The sequence below is a fragment of the Hemitrygon akajei genome, unplaced genomic scaffold (assembly GCF_048418815.1).
Source record: "Hemitrygon akajei unplaced genomic scaffold, sHemAka1.3 Scf000136, whole genome shotgun sequence".
Taxonomy (NCBI): Eukaryota; Metazoa; Chordata; class Chondrichthyes; order Myliobatiformes; family Dasyatidae; genus Hemitrygon; species Hemitrygon akajei.
In genome coordinates, this window is record NW_027332022.1 from 1,360,692 (window position 1) to 1,376,674 (window position 15,983).

General features: G+C 44.9%; 2 protein-coding genes across 3 annotated transcripts in view; one reads left to right on the forward strand and one right to left on the reverse strand.

Moving 5' to 3' along the window:
• The window catches only part of LOC140723795 (NACHT, LRR and PYD domains-containing protein 3-like), a 50,019-nt gene extending 42,244 nt beyond the window's left edge, over positions 1-7,775 (reverse strand). Inside the window, exons 1-2 of one of the 2 annotated variants that reach the window (XM_073038330.1) lie at positions 7,635-7,775; positions 6,084-6,165 (exon numbers count right to left, since the gene is read on the reverse strand). Coding sequence is in view for 1 of the 2 variants with exons in the window: in XM_073038328.1 (XP_072894429.1) it covers positions 7,635-7,639 (5 nt within the window). In the remaining variant the exon portion in view is untranslated. The remainder of the gene's footprint in view (positions 1-6,083; positions 6,166-7,634) is intronic. The other variant, XM_073038328.1, reaches the window with a different exon arrangement.
• LOC140723794 (uncharacterized) overlaps positions 7,638-15,983 on the forward strand; it is an 88,888-nt gene continuing 80,542 nt past the window's right edge. The window contains 1 exon segment of the mRNA XM_073038327.1: positions 7,638-7,728. Within this exon segment, the coding sequence (XP_072894428.1) occupies positions 7,638-7,728 (91 nt within the window).

Here is a 15,983-nt window from a genome sequence, read left to right on the forward strand (position 1 = left end):
TTTACAGACATTCACCACCCTCGGAATAGAGACATTTCCCCTCATCTAAGTCCCGGACAGTCCACCCCCTTTTTCAGAGACTGGGATCCCTGGTTCAACCGGTAATGATGTTGTGCATTTCAATGTGTTCACCTCTCAGTCCTCGATTCTCTAAATGAAAGGGTTATCACATTTGATCTTTCTTCATATGATGACCCCACCACTCCAGGGATCAGTCTGGTGAATCTTCATCGCACTCTCTATAACAAATACTCTCTAACCTCTTTGTTGATCCGCTGTGGAATTAATTTCCATCTTCTGCAGCCCCGTGTTGCCCCACCCACTCACCTCCCACCCCTGTCACTATTTCCACCTCTCCACCTCCCCCATCACCTGGATCCACCTCTCACTCCCCAGCTCTTGCCCCATCCCCACCCCTCACCTCTTTTCTCTGACTATTTCCCGTCCACACTCAGTCCAGAGGGAGGGTCTCGGTCCATTTCCCTCCACAGATGTTGTCCGACCCACTGAGTTCCTCCAGCAGTTTGTCCTTTGGTCTGTATAACCCGTGTTAGTATGGGGAGCGGGATTTTACACCATATTCCGGGTACAATCTCAACAAAGCCCAAATAATTGTTAAAGTCATTTTCACTATTATACCTAATAACTCTTACAATAAATACAATGAACCTTCTACCTCCCTCCCTACCCACTGCACCTCAGTCCCTCAACATTTACTCAGACTCAATGTTTCTGTTTCTCCTACAGAAGTGGGTGATCTCACATTTCCCACACTGGGCTCCAGCTGACCTGTTGTTCCCACTCACTCCATTTGCCTCCGTCTCCCCGAAACCTCTCGACAACACACACAGAACATCGAACAGTACGGTAGCAGAACAGGCCATTCGGCCCAAAATGTTTTGCTCAGCTAATTAAATTAGGAATCAAAGGGCCAGCTAATCCCTTCTGCCAACTCAATGTCCAGACGTTCCTCACATTCATGCGCTGATTTAAATATCTCTTAAAAGTCACCAGTGTGCCAGAACCATCACCCCGGCAAGCACATCCTAGCAACCCACCACTCTCTCTGTTAAAAACACTTGCCCCTCAAACTGCCCCCTCTCACTTTAAATACATGGCCTCTTGAATTAGACATTTGTAACCAGGAAATAAAATACTGTCTGTCTTCTCTATCGATGTCTCTCATGATCTTATACACCTCCATCGTCTCACCCCAGCCTGTGCCGCCCCAGAGAAAACAACCCGAGTTTATACAAACTCTTGTTACTGCTCATGCCCTCGAATCCAGGCAGCATCCTGGTAAATCTCCTCTGCACCCTCTCCATAACTTCCACATCCTTCCTATAATGAGGTGACCAGAACTGAACACAATACTCTAAATGCGGTCTCACCAGAGATTTGTAGAGTTGAAACATGACCTCTCTACTCTTGAACTCAATCGCCCTGTTAATGAAGCCTTGCATCCCACAGACATTCTTAACTACCCTATCAACCTGTGTAGCGACCTTGAGGGATGTATGGATATGAACCCCAAGGTCCCTTTGTTCATCCACACTCTTAAGGAACTGACCATTAATCCTGTACTCAAATCTCCTGGTTTGTCCTTCCAAAATGCATCACCTCACACTTGTCCGGATTGAACTCCATCTGCCATTTTTCTGCCCAACTCTGCAGCCTGTCTATATCCTCTTGTAACGTTCGACAACCTACAGCTCCATCCACAACTCCTCCAATCTCCCTGTCATCCGCAAACTTACACACCCATCCTTCCGCCTCTACATCCAGGTCATTTATAAAAATCACAAATAGCAGGGGTCCCCGGACAGATCCCTGCGGCACTCCACTAGTCACCGACCTCCAAGCAGAATACTTTCCTTCCACAACTACCCTCTGCTTTCTTCCTGTAAGCCAGTTTTTTATCCAAACAGGCAAGGTTCCACTTATCCCATGCCTCATGACTTTCTGGATGAGTCTCTCCTGAGGGACCTTGTCAAATGCCTTGCTAAAGTCCATGTAGACCACATCGACTGCCCTACCCTCATCAATTTCTTTTGTTACCTCTTCAAAAAACTCAATCAGGCTCGTGAGGCACAATCTTCCCTTCACAAAGCCATGTTGACTATCCATGAGTAGACTGTGCTTCTCCAAATGCTCGTCGATCCTATCCTTAAGAATCCTTTCCAGTACTTTGCAGACCACCGAGGTAAGACTCACCGGTCTATAGTTCCCAGGTTTCTCCCTATTAACTTTTTTAAACAAGGGAATTACATTTGCCATTCTCCAGTCCTCCGGCACTTCCCCTGCAGCCAAAGAGGATTCAAAGATCATAGCTAATGCTTCAGGGATCTCTTCTCTCAATTCCCACAACAACCTGGGGTGTATCATGTCCGGCCCTGGGGATTTATCAATTTTGATGTTTTTAAAAAGATCCAGCACTTCTTCTTCCTTAATCTCCACATTGTCCAGCACACAGGCCTGCTCTACTTCGACCTCATCCTGATCAAGATCCTCTTCTCTTGTGAATACTGAAGCAAAGTATTCATTTAGGACCTCCCCAACCTCCTCCACCTCCAGGCACACGTTGCCCTCTTTATCCTTTAGCGGTCCCACCTTTGTTCTCGTCATCCTCCTATTGTTCACATATGCATAGAACACATTGGGGTTCTCCTTAATCCTACATGCCAAGGCCTTCTCATGCCCCCGTCGAGCTCTCCTAAGTCCTTTATTTAGCTCCTTCCTGGGTACCCTATATTTCTCATGAGCCCCACCTACTTCCTGCCTCTTATATCTAACATATGCTTCTTTTTTCCTCTTGACGAGTTGCCTCACATTTTTCGTCAGCCATGGTTCCCTTTTCCTACCATTTTTTCCCTTCTCTCAGTGGGACAACCCTATCCTGAACTCAGCTCAAGTGGTCCCTAAGCTTCTTGCACATTACTTCCGTGCTTTCCCCTTTGAACATCTGTTTCCAATTTACTCTCGCTAGTTCCTGCCTCATCCCTTCAAAGTTAGCCCCTCCCCAGTTAAGCACTTCACCATTTAGTCTGATTTTATTTCTTTTTCATAGCTAGGCTGAAGCTAAGGGAGTTGTGGTCACTCTCACCAAAATGCTCCTCCACCAAGAAGTCTGTCACCTGACCAGGTTCATTCCCCAGAACTAGATCCAGTATAGCCTCTCCTCTCGTCGGCCGGTCCACATACTGTGTCAGGAATCCTTCTTGAACACACCTAACAAATTCAGCCCCATCTATCCCCCTTGCACTCAGGAGGTGCCAGTCAATATGAGGGAAGTTGAAATCACCCAGAACTGCTACACTGTATTTAGTGCACCATTCTAAAATCTGCCTACTTATCTCCTCCTCGGTGGCCTGAGGGCTATATGGGGGCCTATAGACTACTCCCAGCACAGTGATTGATCCCTTCCTATTTATGACTTCCACCCAAACTGACTCCGTGGACACTCCCTCTGCAGCATCCTCCCTTTCTATAGCCATGATACTATCCCTGACCACCAATGCCACTCCCCCGCCTTTTCTACCTCCCATCCTATTCCTTTTGAAACACATGAACCCGGGGAACTGCATCATCCAATCCTGCCCTTCCTCCAACCAAGTTTCAGTAACGGCCGTAACATCATAGTTCCACGTACTAATCCATGCTCTAAGTTCATCCTCGTGGTTCCTAATACTTCAAGCATTGAATTAGACACATTTCAACCCCTTTAACTGGCTACAATTATGTTCTGTCCCCTGCCTGTCCTTCCTCATCAACTCAGAACTCTTAGCATCATGCCCTTGTCCTTCTACCTTAATCCCTGCACTCACATTCTGATTCCCACCCCCCTGCCAAACTAGTTTGAACCCTCCCCAACAGCTCTATCAAACCTGCCCGCCAGGATATTGGTCCCCCTGGGATTCAAGTGCAACACATCCTTTTTTTTTTTACAGGTCACACCCGCCCCAAAAGCGGTCCCAATGATCCAGAAATCTGAATCCTGCCGCCTTCTTCATTCTCTCAGCCATGCATTTATCCTCCACCTCATTCTATTCCTATTCTCACTGTTGCGTGGCACAGGCAGTAATCCCGAGATTACTACCTTTGAGGTCCTGCTTCTCAATTTACTTCCCAACTCCCTGTAGTCTGTTTTCAGGACCTCTTCCCTTTTCCTATCTATGTCATCGGTACCAATATGTACCGTGACCTCTGGCTGTTCTCCCTCCCGCTGCAGGATATCTTGGACGTGATCAGAAACATCCCGGACCCTGGCACCTGGGAGACAAACTACCATCCGAGTTTCTTTCCTGTGTCCACAGAATCGCCTGTCTGAACCCCTGACTATAGAGTTCCCTATCACTACTGCCTTCCTCTTCCTTACCCTCCCCTTCTGAGCCACAGGGCCAGACTCTGTCCCCCCTCCAGCAGAACTCAAACAGGAGTACTTATTGTCAAGGGGTACAGCCACAGGGGTACTCTCTAGTACCTGACTCTACCCCTTCCCCCTCCTGACTGTGACCCACTTCTTCAGTCTCCCGTGGCCCCGGTGTGACCACCTGTCTGTAACTCCTCTCTATCAACTCCTCGCTCTCCTTGACCAGACGAAGGTCATTGAGCTGCAGCTCCAGTTTCCTAACACGCTCCCTTAGGAATTGCATCTCGATGCACCGGGTACGGATGTGGCCGTCCACGACGCCAGGAGACTCCAGGACCTCCCACATCTGACACCGACCACAGAAAATCGGCCTCACACACATACAACTTCCTTTTGCAATCAACAACTGCCTCGCCTCGTCCCGTTACTGCCGAAGCCCGTTGAGCCAAAGCCCTTTCACTCTGCTGCCTCTCAATCCGCTGCCCGCTCCCAACACTGCCCGCTGGATATGGCTGCCTTCTTTTTAAACTGTTTGCATTCAACAGGCTGACGTCACATGCCTGCGTAGTCTGGCCTCTCTCTTCCCCCAAGAACTCAAAATGTCTTCCCGCTGGAAATCCTTTGGTGCTCTCCCGCTGCCTTCTTGTTCCAAATCAAAAAATCTTCGGTACCCTCTCCTGGGCCATTGAAGTGCTTTCTGGAATGAGGCGACCAGAACTGCAGGAAATACTTCAGTTGTGGCCTAACTCGAGTTTTAAGAAGTTGCAACATAACTTCCTGAATTTTGAATGCAATATCTTGACTTATAAAGGCAAGCATGTCATTTGCCTTCTTCACCACCCTGTCAATTCCAGGGAGCGATGAACTTGGAGTCTAAGATCCCTCTGATCATCAACACTGTTCAGGGTTTTGCATTTAACTCATACATTCGACCTACCGAGTTGCCAAGATGATCATCACTAATCAAATCTCACTAAGATTTCTCAGGTCCTGTTGAATTTATTGCCAAGTGCACAAGTACGGGAAGGTACAGGTACAGAGAAACACTGACTTGTGGCAGCATCACAGGCAAGTACATTCAGATAACACACAGAACACAAATTATACAATTCTCTGTCAGTAACAATACAGAAAATGTTTTATGTCATTAACAATATGTTGTGTCAATAGTCATAAATATACATTTTGTGTCATTAACAATGTATAAAATTACGTTTTTTTTCAAAGCAGCCTTGGAAATGTTGAATTTAGTCCCTCAGCCAAATTGTTGACACAGTTTCAGAAAAACTGGGCTCCAAGCACTGGTTCTTCAGACCCAAGTAGGGTCTGGTTTTTCCTTCTCATTAAATACACAGAGAACTGGAACAGAAACAGGCCCAGATCTCTCAGATCGCAAACTCTCCATCTAATGGAAACATCCTCTCCATGTCCACTGTATCCAGGCTTTTCAGTATTCGGTAGGTTTACTTAAACGAGCACCAACCCACCCTCAACTGATCCTTAATAAGTCAAGATATTGCATTCAAAATTCAGGATGTTATGTTGCAACTTCATAAAACTCGAGTTATGCCACAACTGAAGTATTTCCAAACAACTGAGACCAGACCAGAAACACTCTCTCAACACCTCATAAGCCCAAGCAGCTCGATCCCCAGATCCACTTTAACTTAGTCAAATTCTGTGATAGGGTCGCACAGCTGAACGTGACACTTACCGACCCCAGAATCCTCGCTCATCGTCCCCACATCAGGGATTCCCCCACAACCAATGTCCAGCAAGCCGAGACTTCTGATTCACTGTGGAAGGAGGAACATTCAGACCCAGCTACAGAAGTACTGACCTGTTCAAATCCTAAATACTGACAGATCCATATTCCCGGAGTCTACACCCCAGGATTACAGTTCAAGCACCAATTTTCCCAGGACTCCCTTGCTGCCGGTAACATGCTGCAGTGTCCCGGCCATTCAGAGTTCAAAAATTAACACTCCTACATCAACCTGTGGCAGAATGGGAACCTGATAAACCTCTGACTGGAGCAGATATTGGGCTGGAAAACTGGGCGTGGGTCACCAGCAGGCAGGGATACGTTTCACGTTGTCTGCAGCAGCTAAACTGAAATCACTTTATCATTGTCCGATTGTTAAATGAGATTTTGCCCAGCACAATTGGCCGTCACATTTCCTGTAGGCTAACAGGAATAACAGGCTTTTCATTTCAAATTGAAATTAAATGCTGGAAACTCGGTACATCAGATTGGATCTGTGGAAAGAGAAACTGTGGAAGACTCAGTATCAGAACTGTTGCTGCCCAATCTGATGAACGGTTCCAGCATTTTCTCTTTTTACTTTAAATGATGCACAACTATTGACTGATTACCAGATGTTTGTGACGGCCTGAACAAAGTTGCACAAATTTAAGTCCCACATTCATTAGTTTTCTCTGCATTCCAACACAGGGTTAATACAGTCGACACAGTGAATGCTCACAACATCCTCCCCACCCCACTATCAGTCTGTTCCATCTGCTCCCGAGGCCACTAACTCTCAATGAGGGGAAGTGACCGGAGAGCGATAAAAATGTGCACCACTCCCTGCAGATCCTGCGGCTGCTCCTGGCAACAGGAAAATTGCCTCTCCAAACATGACCAAAACAGGAAATATCAGACTCAACTGTAAACACTGGGAGTTTCTGTCTGACAAAGATTAACACAGCGGCCATTTGGTAACTTTCAAACTAAAATTGTAGAGACTGTCTTTATCCTTCCTCATTTTGTATTAAATAAATCCTCTGGTAGTTCCAGGTAACAAACACCGATTTCAGAAATAACTCCGTGAGACAAAAGACTTCACAATGAAGGCAACGGTAAAAGAGAGATTGTCGATATTTATCATCGAGGTGGTGGGATGCAGGCCGGACAGAGGTTGAACAAGATGGGCAGGGATTAAGCAGATGGAACGGGTGGGAGAAGGGATCAAAGACAATCACTGACGACCCTCCAGCAATGCACAGACACTGAATTAACAGTGCATACTACTATGTACTAAAATGACAAAGACAGAACAACAGGAACTTTGGCATTTACCCTTCTCCCCGAAACAACTTTTATCAACACACCATAGAAAGTATTCCCAGGTTCGATGTGAAGGTCTCACAATCCGGACCGACCCCGGTAGGTTTTGTCCAGGAAGCGGGGTGAGACCGCGAGTTCGGGGAAGTTAACGGGACTCACTGCCCAGCATCGGTCGGGACCGGACTCAATACTCACGGCATGGATCTTGTCGGTCCCGCTCCGCAGAGAATGATCCGACCTCCCGGCTCCCCGCCCGAGGGGGCGAGGACCCTCTCCCGATCCGGATCCCGTAGATCCGCCGCTCCGGACTCGCTTCAACACAAAGAAAAAAAATCACTGCCCAGCCCGGGAATGTGAGCATGCGCAGTGTGCTTAATGCGTCATCAGAGCGTGGGCGGGGCCTCGGAGACAAACCCGCAGATGCTGCCGATTCAAGTCAAGTCACTTTTATTGTCATTTCGACCACAACTGCTGGTACAGTACACAGTAAAAATGAGACAACGTGTTTTTCAGGACCATGGTGTTACATGACACAGTACAAAAACTGGACTGAACCACATAAAAAATAACACAGAAAAGAAAAAAAACTACACCAGACCACAGACCTACCCAGGACTGCATAAAGTGCACAAAACAGTGCAGACATTACAATAAATAATAAACAGGACAATAGGGCAGTAAGGTGACTGTCCAGGCTCTGGGTATTGAGGAGTCCGATAGCTTGCGGGAAGAAACTGTTACATCGTCTGGTTGTGAGAGCCCGAATGCTTCAGTGCCTTTTCCCAGACGGCAGGAGGGAGAAGTGATTGTATGAGGGGTGCGTGGGGTCCTTCATGATGCTGTTTGCTCTGCGGATGCCGTGTGTAGGGTAAATGTCCGTGATGGCGGGAAGAGAGGCCCCGATGATCTTCTCAGCTGACATCACTATCCGCTGCAGGGTCTTGCGATCCGAGATGGTGCAATTTCCGTACCAGGCAGTGATGCAGCTGCTCAGGATGCTCTCAATACAGCCACTGTAGAATGTGATGAGGATGGGGGGTCGGAGATGGACTTTCCTCAGCCTTTCCAGAAAGTAGAGACGCTGCTGGGCTTTCTTTGCTATGGAGCTGCTGTTGAGGGACCAGGTGAGATTCTCTGCCAGGTGAACACCAATAAATTTGGTGCTCTTAACGATCTCTACCGAGGAGCCGTCGATGTTCAGCGGGGAGTGGTCGCTCCGTGCCCTCCTGAAGTCAACAACCATCTCTTTTGTTTTGTTCACATTAAGAGACAGGTTGTTGGCTCTGCACCAGTCCGTTAGCCGCTGCACCTCCTCTCTGTAAGCTGACTCGTCGTTCTTGCTGATGAGACCCACCACGGTCGTATCTCAGCGAACTTGATGATGTGGTTCGAGCTGTGTGTTGCAGCAGAGTCGTGGGTCAGCAGAGTGAAGAGCAGTGGACTGAGCACACAGCCCTGGGGAGCACCCGTGCTCAGTGTGGTGGTGTTGGAGATGCTGATCCCGATCCGGACTGACTGAGGTCTCCCAACCAGGAAGTCTAGGATCCAGTTGCAGCGGGAGGTGTTCAGGCCCAGTAAATTCAGCTTTCCAGTCAGTTTCTGAGGGATGATTGTGTCGAATGCTGAACTGAAGTCTATGAACAGCATCCGAACGTACGTGTCGTTTTTGTCCAGGTGGGCCGAACTGCCAAGATGATCATCACTAATCAAATTCACTGAGATTTCTCACGTCCCGTTGAATTTATTGCCAAGTGCACAAGAACGGGAAGGTACAGGTACAGAGAAACACTGACTTGTGGCAGCATCACAGGCAAGTACATTCAGATAACAAACGGAACACAAATTATACGATTCTCTGTCAGTAATAATCTGTAAATATGTTTTATGTCATTAACAATGTATAAAATACGTTGTGTCATGATCAATATTAAAATGTGTATTTGTGTCGATAACAGACTTGGAAATGTTGAATTTGGTCCCTGTCTCCATTCCTCCTGTAATCCACAACCAGCTCCTGTGTTTTTGTCACAATGAGGGAGAGGTTGTTTTCTTGACACCACTGTGTCGGGGTGATGACTTCTTCTTTGTCGGCTGCCTCGTTATTATTTAAAATTAGGACAGTCAGTTTAGTGTCGTCAGCAAATTTAATTAGCAGATTGGAGCTGTGGGTGGCGACAAAAGTCATGGGAATACAGGGAGTAAACGAGGGGTCAAGGAGACACCCCTGTGGGGTATCTGTGCTGAAGGTGAGAGAGACAGAGGTGAGGGAGCACACTCTTACACGTCGAGCTGCGGATCTGCGGAACAACGTGAACAGGAAATGAGATCACGTGACGGTGGAGGGTCTCCCACCCCAGGCAGTGACTCCAGCTGCCCACTACTCTGTGGAAAGAAGCAAACTTGCCGCTCAGATCTCCTCTCACCTTAAATGTATTAGACATTTCAACCCCCAGGAAAAATATATCGTCTGTCCAGTCTATCTATTCCTCTCCTCATCTTATAAACGTCCAGCCAGTCCCACCCCAGCCTGCGCCGCTCTGGAGAAAACAACACAAGTTTGTCCAGCCTCTCGTTATTGCTCATGCCCTCTAATCCAGGCAGTGTCCTGGTAAACCTCTTCTGCGCCCTGTCCAAAGCCCCGACATCCTTCCGAGAATGGGGGCAACCAGAACTGTATGAAACACTCCAGATGTGGTCTAACTAGTTTTATAAAACTGTGTTACGAACTGAAACGTTTTAGAAACGAACCAGCAGCAATAGAGTTCACACTGGAGTCTGGTTTTGATGTTAAAACCACTCACTTTATTATAGTAACTTAACAAACTAAAGGAAAGTTAACAGAGTTATTTGTATATATGTGTAAATGTAACTCCCAGACTATCGAGCCTGAGGGAGCAAAGCTCAGAGTCTTGAGATGGTAAGGTAGGAAAGTTCAGTAATCCACGGAATAAATGATGGGAGAGAGATATTTGTAATCCAGGGTGAAACGTAGAGAAAAGGCCGTTACTTCAAAATAACCGTCGACGAAGTTCTTATTCGTTGAATCCGTCCACATACGAGTTCGTCTTCCAGGCGATGCCACACAACATACCCAGGCAAGGGTTAACACAAGACATTCCAAAATCAACTCCTATGGATTATACGAAGTGGCAGCCACACACATTCGTTGTGGTTCCGTGTACCGATGATCAACCCACTCTTGTTGGCGTAGGAGAGTTCCAAGCCTCAGCTGCGACTAACTGAAGCTATCAGCTTTTCCAGTCTCTCTCTCTCTCTTTAGACTGGCCGACTGCCTGTCTGCAGATCGCTCTCTCTCTCTCTTATGGTTCAGTCCACAGTAGGCGCTGTCAGCCTGTGACTGACGTCATAGTCCCGCCTCCTCACGCCGGCGCTCTTAAAGAAACAGTCACAGTACGACCGCAGGCTCGTAACAGCCGCAACACAACTTCCCGACTTTTGAACTCAATGTTTCAACTAATAAAGATAACCATGCCATTTGCCTTCTTAACCACCCGGTCAATCTGTGCAGTCTCTTTCAGGGAGCGATGAACTTGGAGTCTAAGATCCCTCTGATCATCGACACTGTTCAGGGTTTTGCATTTAACAGTGTACTGTCTCATACATTCGACCTACCGAGCTGTCAAGATGATCATCACTAATCAAATCTCACTGAGATTTCTCAGGTCCTGTTGAATTTATTGCCAAGTGCACAATTACGGGAAGGTACAGGTACAGAGAAACACTGACTTGTGGCAGCATCACAGGCAAGTACATTCAGATAACACACGGAACACAAATTGTACGATTCTCTGTCAGTAACAATCTATAAAATACATTGTGTCATGATCAATATTAAAATGTGCATTTTGTGTCAATACCAGAGTTGGAAATGTTGAATTTGGTCCCTGTCTCCATTCCTCCTGTAATCCACAACCAGCTCCTTTGTTTTTGTCACAATGAGGGAGAGGTTGTTTTCTTGACACCTCTGTGTCGGGGTGATGACTTTTTCTCTGCAGGCTGCCTCGTTATTATTTGAGATTAGGCCAATCAATGTAGTGTCGTCAGCAAATTTAATTAACAGATTGGAGCTGTGGGTGGCGACACAAGTCATGGGTGCACAGGGAGTAAAGGAGAGGGCAAAGAGACACCCCTGTGGGGTATGTGTGCTGAGGGTCAGAGAGACAGAGGTGAGGGAGCCCACTCTTACCACCTGCAGGCTATCTGACAGGAAGTCCAGGATCCAGCTACACAAGGCAGGGTGAAGGCCGAGGTCTCTGAGCTTCTTGTCGATACTTCACGCCTTCGTATGGCTACTGCTCTGCCCATGACTGCAAGGAACTGCAGAGAACATCAGAGAAACAAGCCTCCGCTCAATGGACTCTTCCTGCACTTCCCCTGCCTCGGAAAAGCAGGCCATGTACTCAAAGACCCTCACAACCTGAACATTCTCCCTGCAAACCCGCTCCCCCATCGGGGAAGAGATACAAAAGCCTTAAAGCGCGAACCACCCGGCTCAAGGACGGCTTCCTGTCTGTGGTTATAAGCCAAATGAATGATAAAATGTACTCGGCCTCACAGTGTAACTCGACGTGACTCTGCACCATATGTCTAGTGATTGTTTTGCCAGTTTCATTTTTCATTTTTAGAATCTTTTTTATTGATACATAATCTTCTACAGCTATAAAATGATACAAAACGTCAATAGATTAATATGTATACAATTAATAAAGCTGAAAAAATCGTAAAATATAAAAATGGAAAAATCTATATATAGAACAATAAGGGAAAGAAGTACCCCATCTAACTCGGAAAGAAACCCACTAACCACAAAAAAGGGAAAAAAATCCATTAGGAATGAACCCTCCGGAGCAATACGTTTGACCATCATCTAATTTTTTTTTTAAAAAGAATCATCAACCGCCATTTCATAATTATAAAAATATAAAATTGGACAGAAACCATATAGCATAATTCAAATTAAATGATAATATTTGGCAAAAGAACCCCATCTTCTCTCAAAATCGAATCGAGGATCAAAAGTTCTACTTCTATTTTTTCCAAACTAAGACATAACATTCCTTGAGAAAACCATTCAATTAATGTAGGGGAAGAAATATCTTTCCATTTTAATAAAATAGCCCTTCTTGTCAGTAGTGTAACAAATGCAATTACATGTTGATCTGAAGATGAAATACCCTGAATATGATGTGGAGCTATTCCAAATAGAACAGTCAATCTATTTGGTTGTAAATTAATTTTCAGAGCTTTAGAACTTGTAGAAAATAAAGATTTCCAAAACGATTTTAGATAGATAGATATATAGATAGATAGATACTTTATTCATCCCCATGGGGAAATGCAACTTTTTTTCCAATGTCCCATACACTTGTTGTAGCAAAACTAATAACATACAATACTTAACTCAGTAAAAAAATATGATATGCATCTAAATCACTATCTCAAACAGCATTAATAATAGCTTTTAAAAAGTTCTTAAGTCCTAGCGGTTGAATTGTAAAGCCTAATGGCATTGGGGAGTATTGACCTCTTCATCCTGTCAGAGGAGCATTGCATCGATAGTAACCTGTCGCTGAAACTGCTTCTCTGTCTCTGGATGGTGCTATGTAGAGGATGTTCAGAGTTTTCCATAATTGACCGTAGCCTACTCAGCGCCCTTCGCTCAGCTACCGATGTTAAACTCTCCAGTACTTTGCCCACGACAGAGCCCGCCTTCCTTACCAGCTTATTAAGACGTGAGGCGCCCCTCTTCTTAATGCTTCCTCCCCACACGCCACCACAAAGAAGAGGGCACTCTCCACAACTGACCTATAGAACATCTTCAGCATCTCACTACAGACATTGAATGACGCCAACATTCTAAGGAAGTACAGTCGACTCTGTGCCTTCCTGCACAAGGCATCTGTGTTGGCAGTCCAGTCTAGCTTCTCGTCTAACTGTACTCCCAGATACTTGTAGGTCTTAACCTGCTCCACACATTCTCCATTAATGATCACTTGCTCCATATGAGGCCTAGATCTCCTAAAGTCCACCACCATCTCCTTGGTCTTGGTGATATTGAGACGCAGGTAGTTTGAGTTGCACCATATCACAAAGTCCTGTATCAGTTTCCTATACTCCTCCTCCTGTCCATTCCTGACACACCCCACTATGGCCGTGTCATCAGCAAACTTCTGCACATGGCAGGACTCCGAGTTATATTGGAAGTCTGATGTGTACAGGGTGAACAGGACCGGAGAGAGTACGGTTCCCTGCGGCGCTCCTGTGCTGCTGACCACCGTGTCAGACCTACAGTCTCCCAACCGCACATACTGAGGTCTATCTGTCAAGTAGTCCACTATCCAATCCACCATGTGAGAGTCTACTCCCATCTCCGTTAGTTTGTGCCTTAAGATCTTGGGCTGGATGGTTTTAAAGGCACTAGAGAAGTCAAGGAATGTAATCCTCACAGCACAACTGGCCCCATCTAGGTGAGAGAGTGATTTGTGCAGCAAATACATGATAGCATCCTCCACTCCCACCTTCTCCTTATACGCAAACTGAAGAGGATCCTGGGCGTGCCTGGTTTGTGGCCTCAGATTCTGTATTATCAGCCGCTCCATGGTCTTCATCACGTGCGACGTCAAGGCAACAGGTCTGAAGTCATTCAACTCCTTTGGTTGAATGAAGAACATGACCAGAACATATGTGACAAAGTAGCTACTTCAGTTTTACATCTATCACAGCATTTGTCTATACTAGGAAATATTTTAGATAGTCTCCCCTTTGTTAAATAATAATGGTGAACAGTTTTAAATTGAATTAAACAATGGTTGGCACATACAGAAGAAGAATTTACGTTTTTCAAAACTCGAAGCCAATCTTCATTAACAAAGGTCATATTAAGTTCTCTCTCCCAATCTTGTTTAATCTTTAGTGATAGGTTCTCGTTTTGTAACAAAAACAAATGATAAATGCTGCCAATGGAACCTTTCACTAAGGGATTCAATTTCAAAATGGTATCCAAAAAATCAGATTCTTGTAAATATGGAAACTTAGGTAAATATTGTAAAAAATGTCTAACCTGAACACATTGCAAAAAAAAGTGTATGAGCGAGAGAAAATTTGTTAATTAACTCTTCAAAGATCATAATGGACCATCACAAAATAAATCTGTAAAAGAATGGATCCCTTTATTTTTCCATAGGAGAAAAATGGGGTCAGTTGTTGAAGGTTTAAATGAGAAGTTTCGATGTAAAAAACTAGTCATCTTAAATTGTTTAAATTTTTTTTTTAAAAAGGAAACTGAACCCAAATCCGTAGGGATTGTTTAATAACCGGGTAAAGATTAAAATTTGGAATTTTAGAGAGCTGTAAAGGTAATGGAGCTCCTAAAATTGAAGTTAAATAAAATTGTTTAACAGATTTTAATTCCAAATCAACACATAATGATTTTTGGTTCTTATCAAGCCAATATAACCAAAAACATAATTGTCTAATATTCACAGCCCAATAATACAGGCTGAAATTAGGAAGTGCATGTCCAACATCTTTTTCAGATTTTTGTAAATGATACTTATTAATTCTTGGACTCTTATTGTTCCAAATAAAGGTAGAAATAAGAGAGTCAATTTGATCGAATTTTTTTTAGTTAAAAAGATATGTATATTTTGGAAAATATATAAAAATCTAGGTAAAATCATTTTCACAGCATGAATACGACCTATTAAAGAAAAAGTAAGTGGATTCCATCGAGAAAATTGTTGTTTCATGGAGTCCATTATAGGAACTATATTCGCTTTATAGAGATCTTTATATTTTTTAGTAATTATAATACCTATGTACAATGTCCTGTGTATGTTACTAAAAAGGGCTTCTTTGGTTTATTACGAGTAGGAATGTTTCTTTGTCTGTTAAATGTTTTTCTCGCCGTTGTTTCGCTTTAGAATGGCTGATATGGTAATTGTATTCATTTGTTAATCAATGGGGAATGTTATTGTGTTTTGTGAGGCTGGGAACTTGGGGGAAGGGTTGCGCGGGCTTGGGAGTGAGGGGAGTCGGGAGGGAGATGCCGAGGAAGGAGGACGTGCGCTCGGACGACCACCGGGGAGTCCGAAGTGGAAAACGCGGAATTCTGGAGGGCAAGCGACGAGGAGTCAAATGGTTCGCTGGATGAGCTCCACCAAGTGCACTAAACTGACTGAACTTTGATAAGTTGGCGCCTTTTGTTTTTTCTTGTATATATGTATATTGTATTGCCTAATACTCTTTTAATCTTAGTAAACTCTTTAAAGTGTATTTCATACCGGTATTTGTTGTGGGTTTGATACTGTTGGCGGCCGCGAGGCATAAACGCGATTCTCACAGCACCTGCGTGTACGGGAGGTGGGTTGTTGTGTGGCTGGATCTCCTTTTCCACTAGACATATACCAGCCTTTGTGGGTAAGTGTTACACCTAAATATCTAGATAGATAGATAGATAGATAGATAGATAGATAGATAGATAGATAGATAGATAGATAGATAGATAGATAGATAGATAGATAG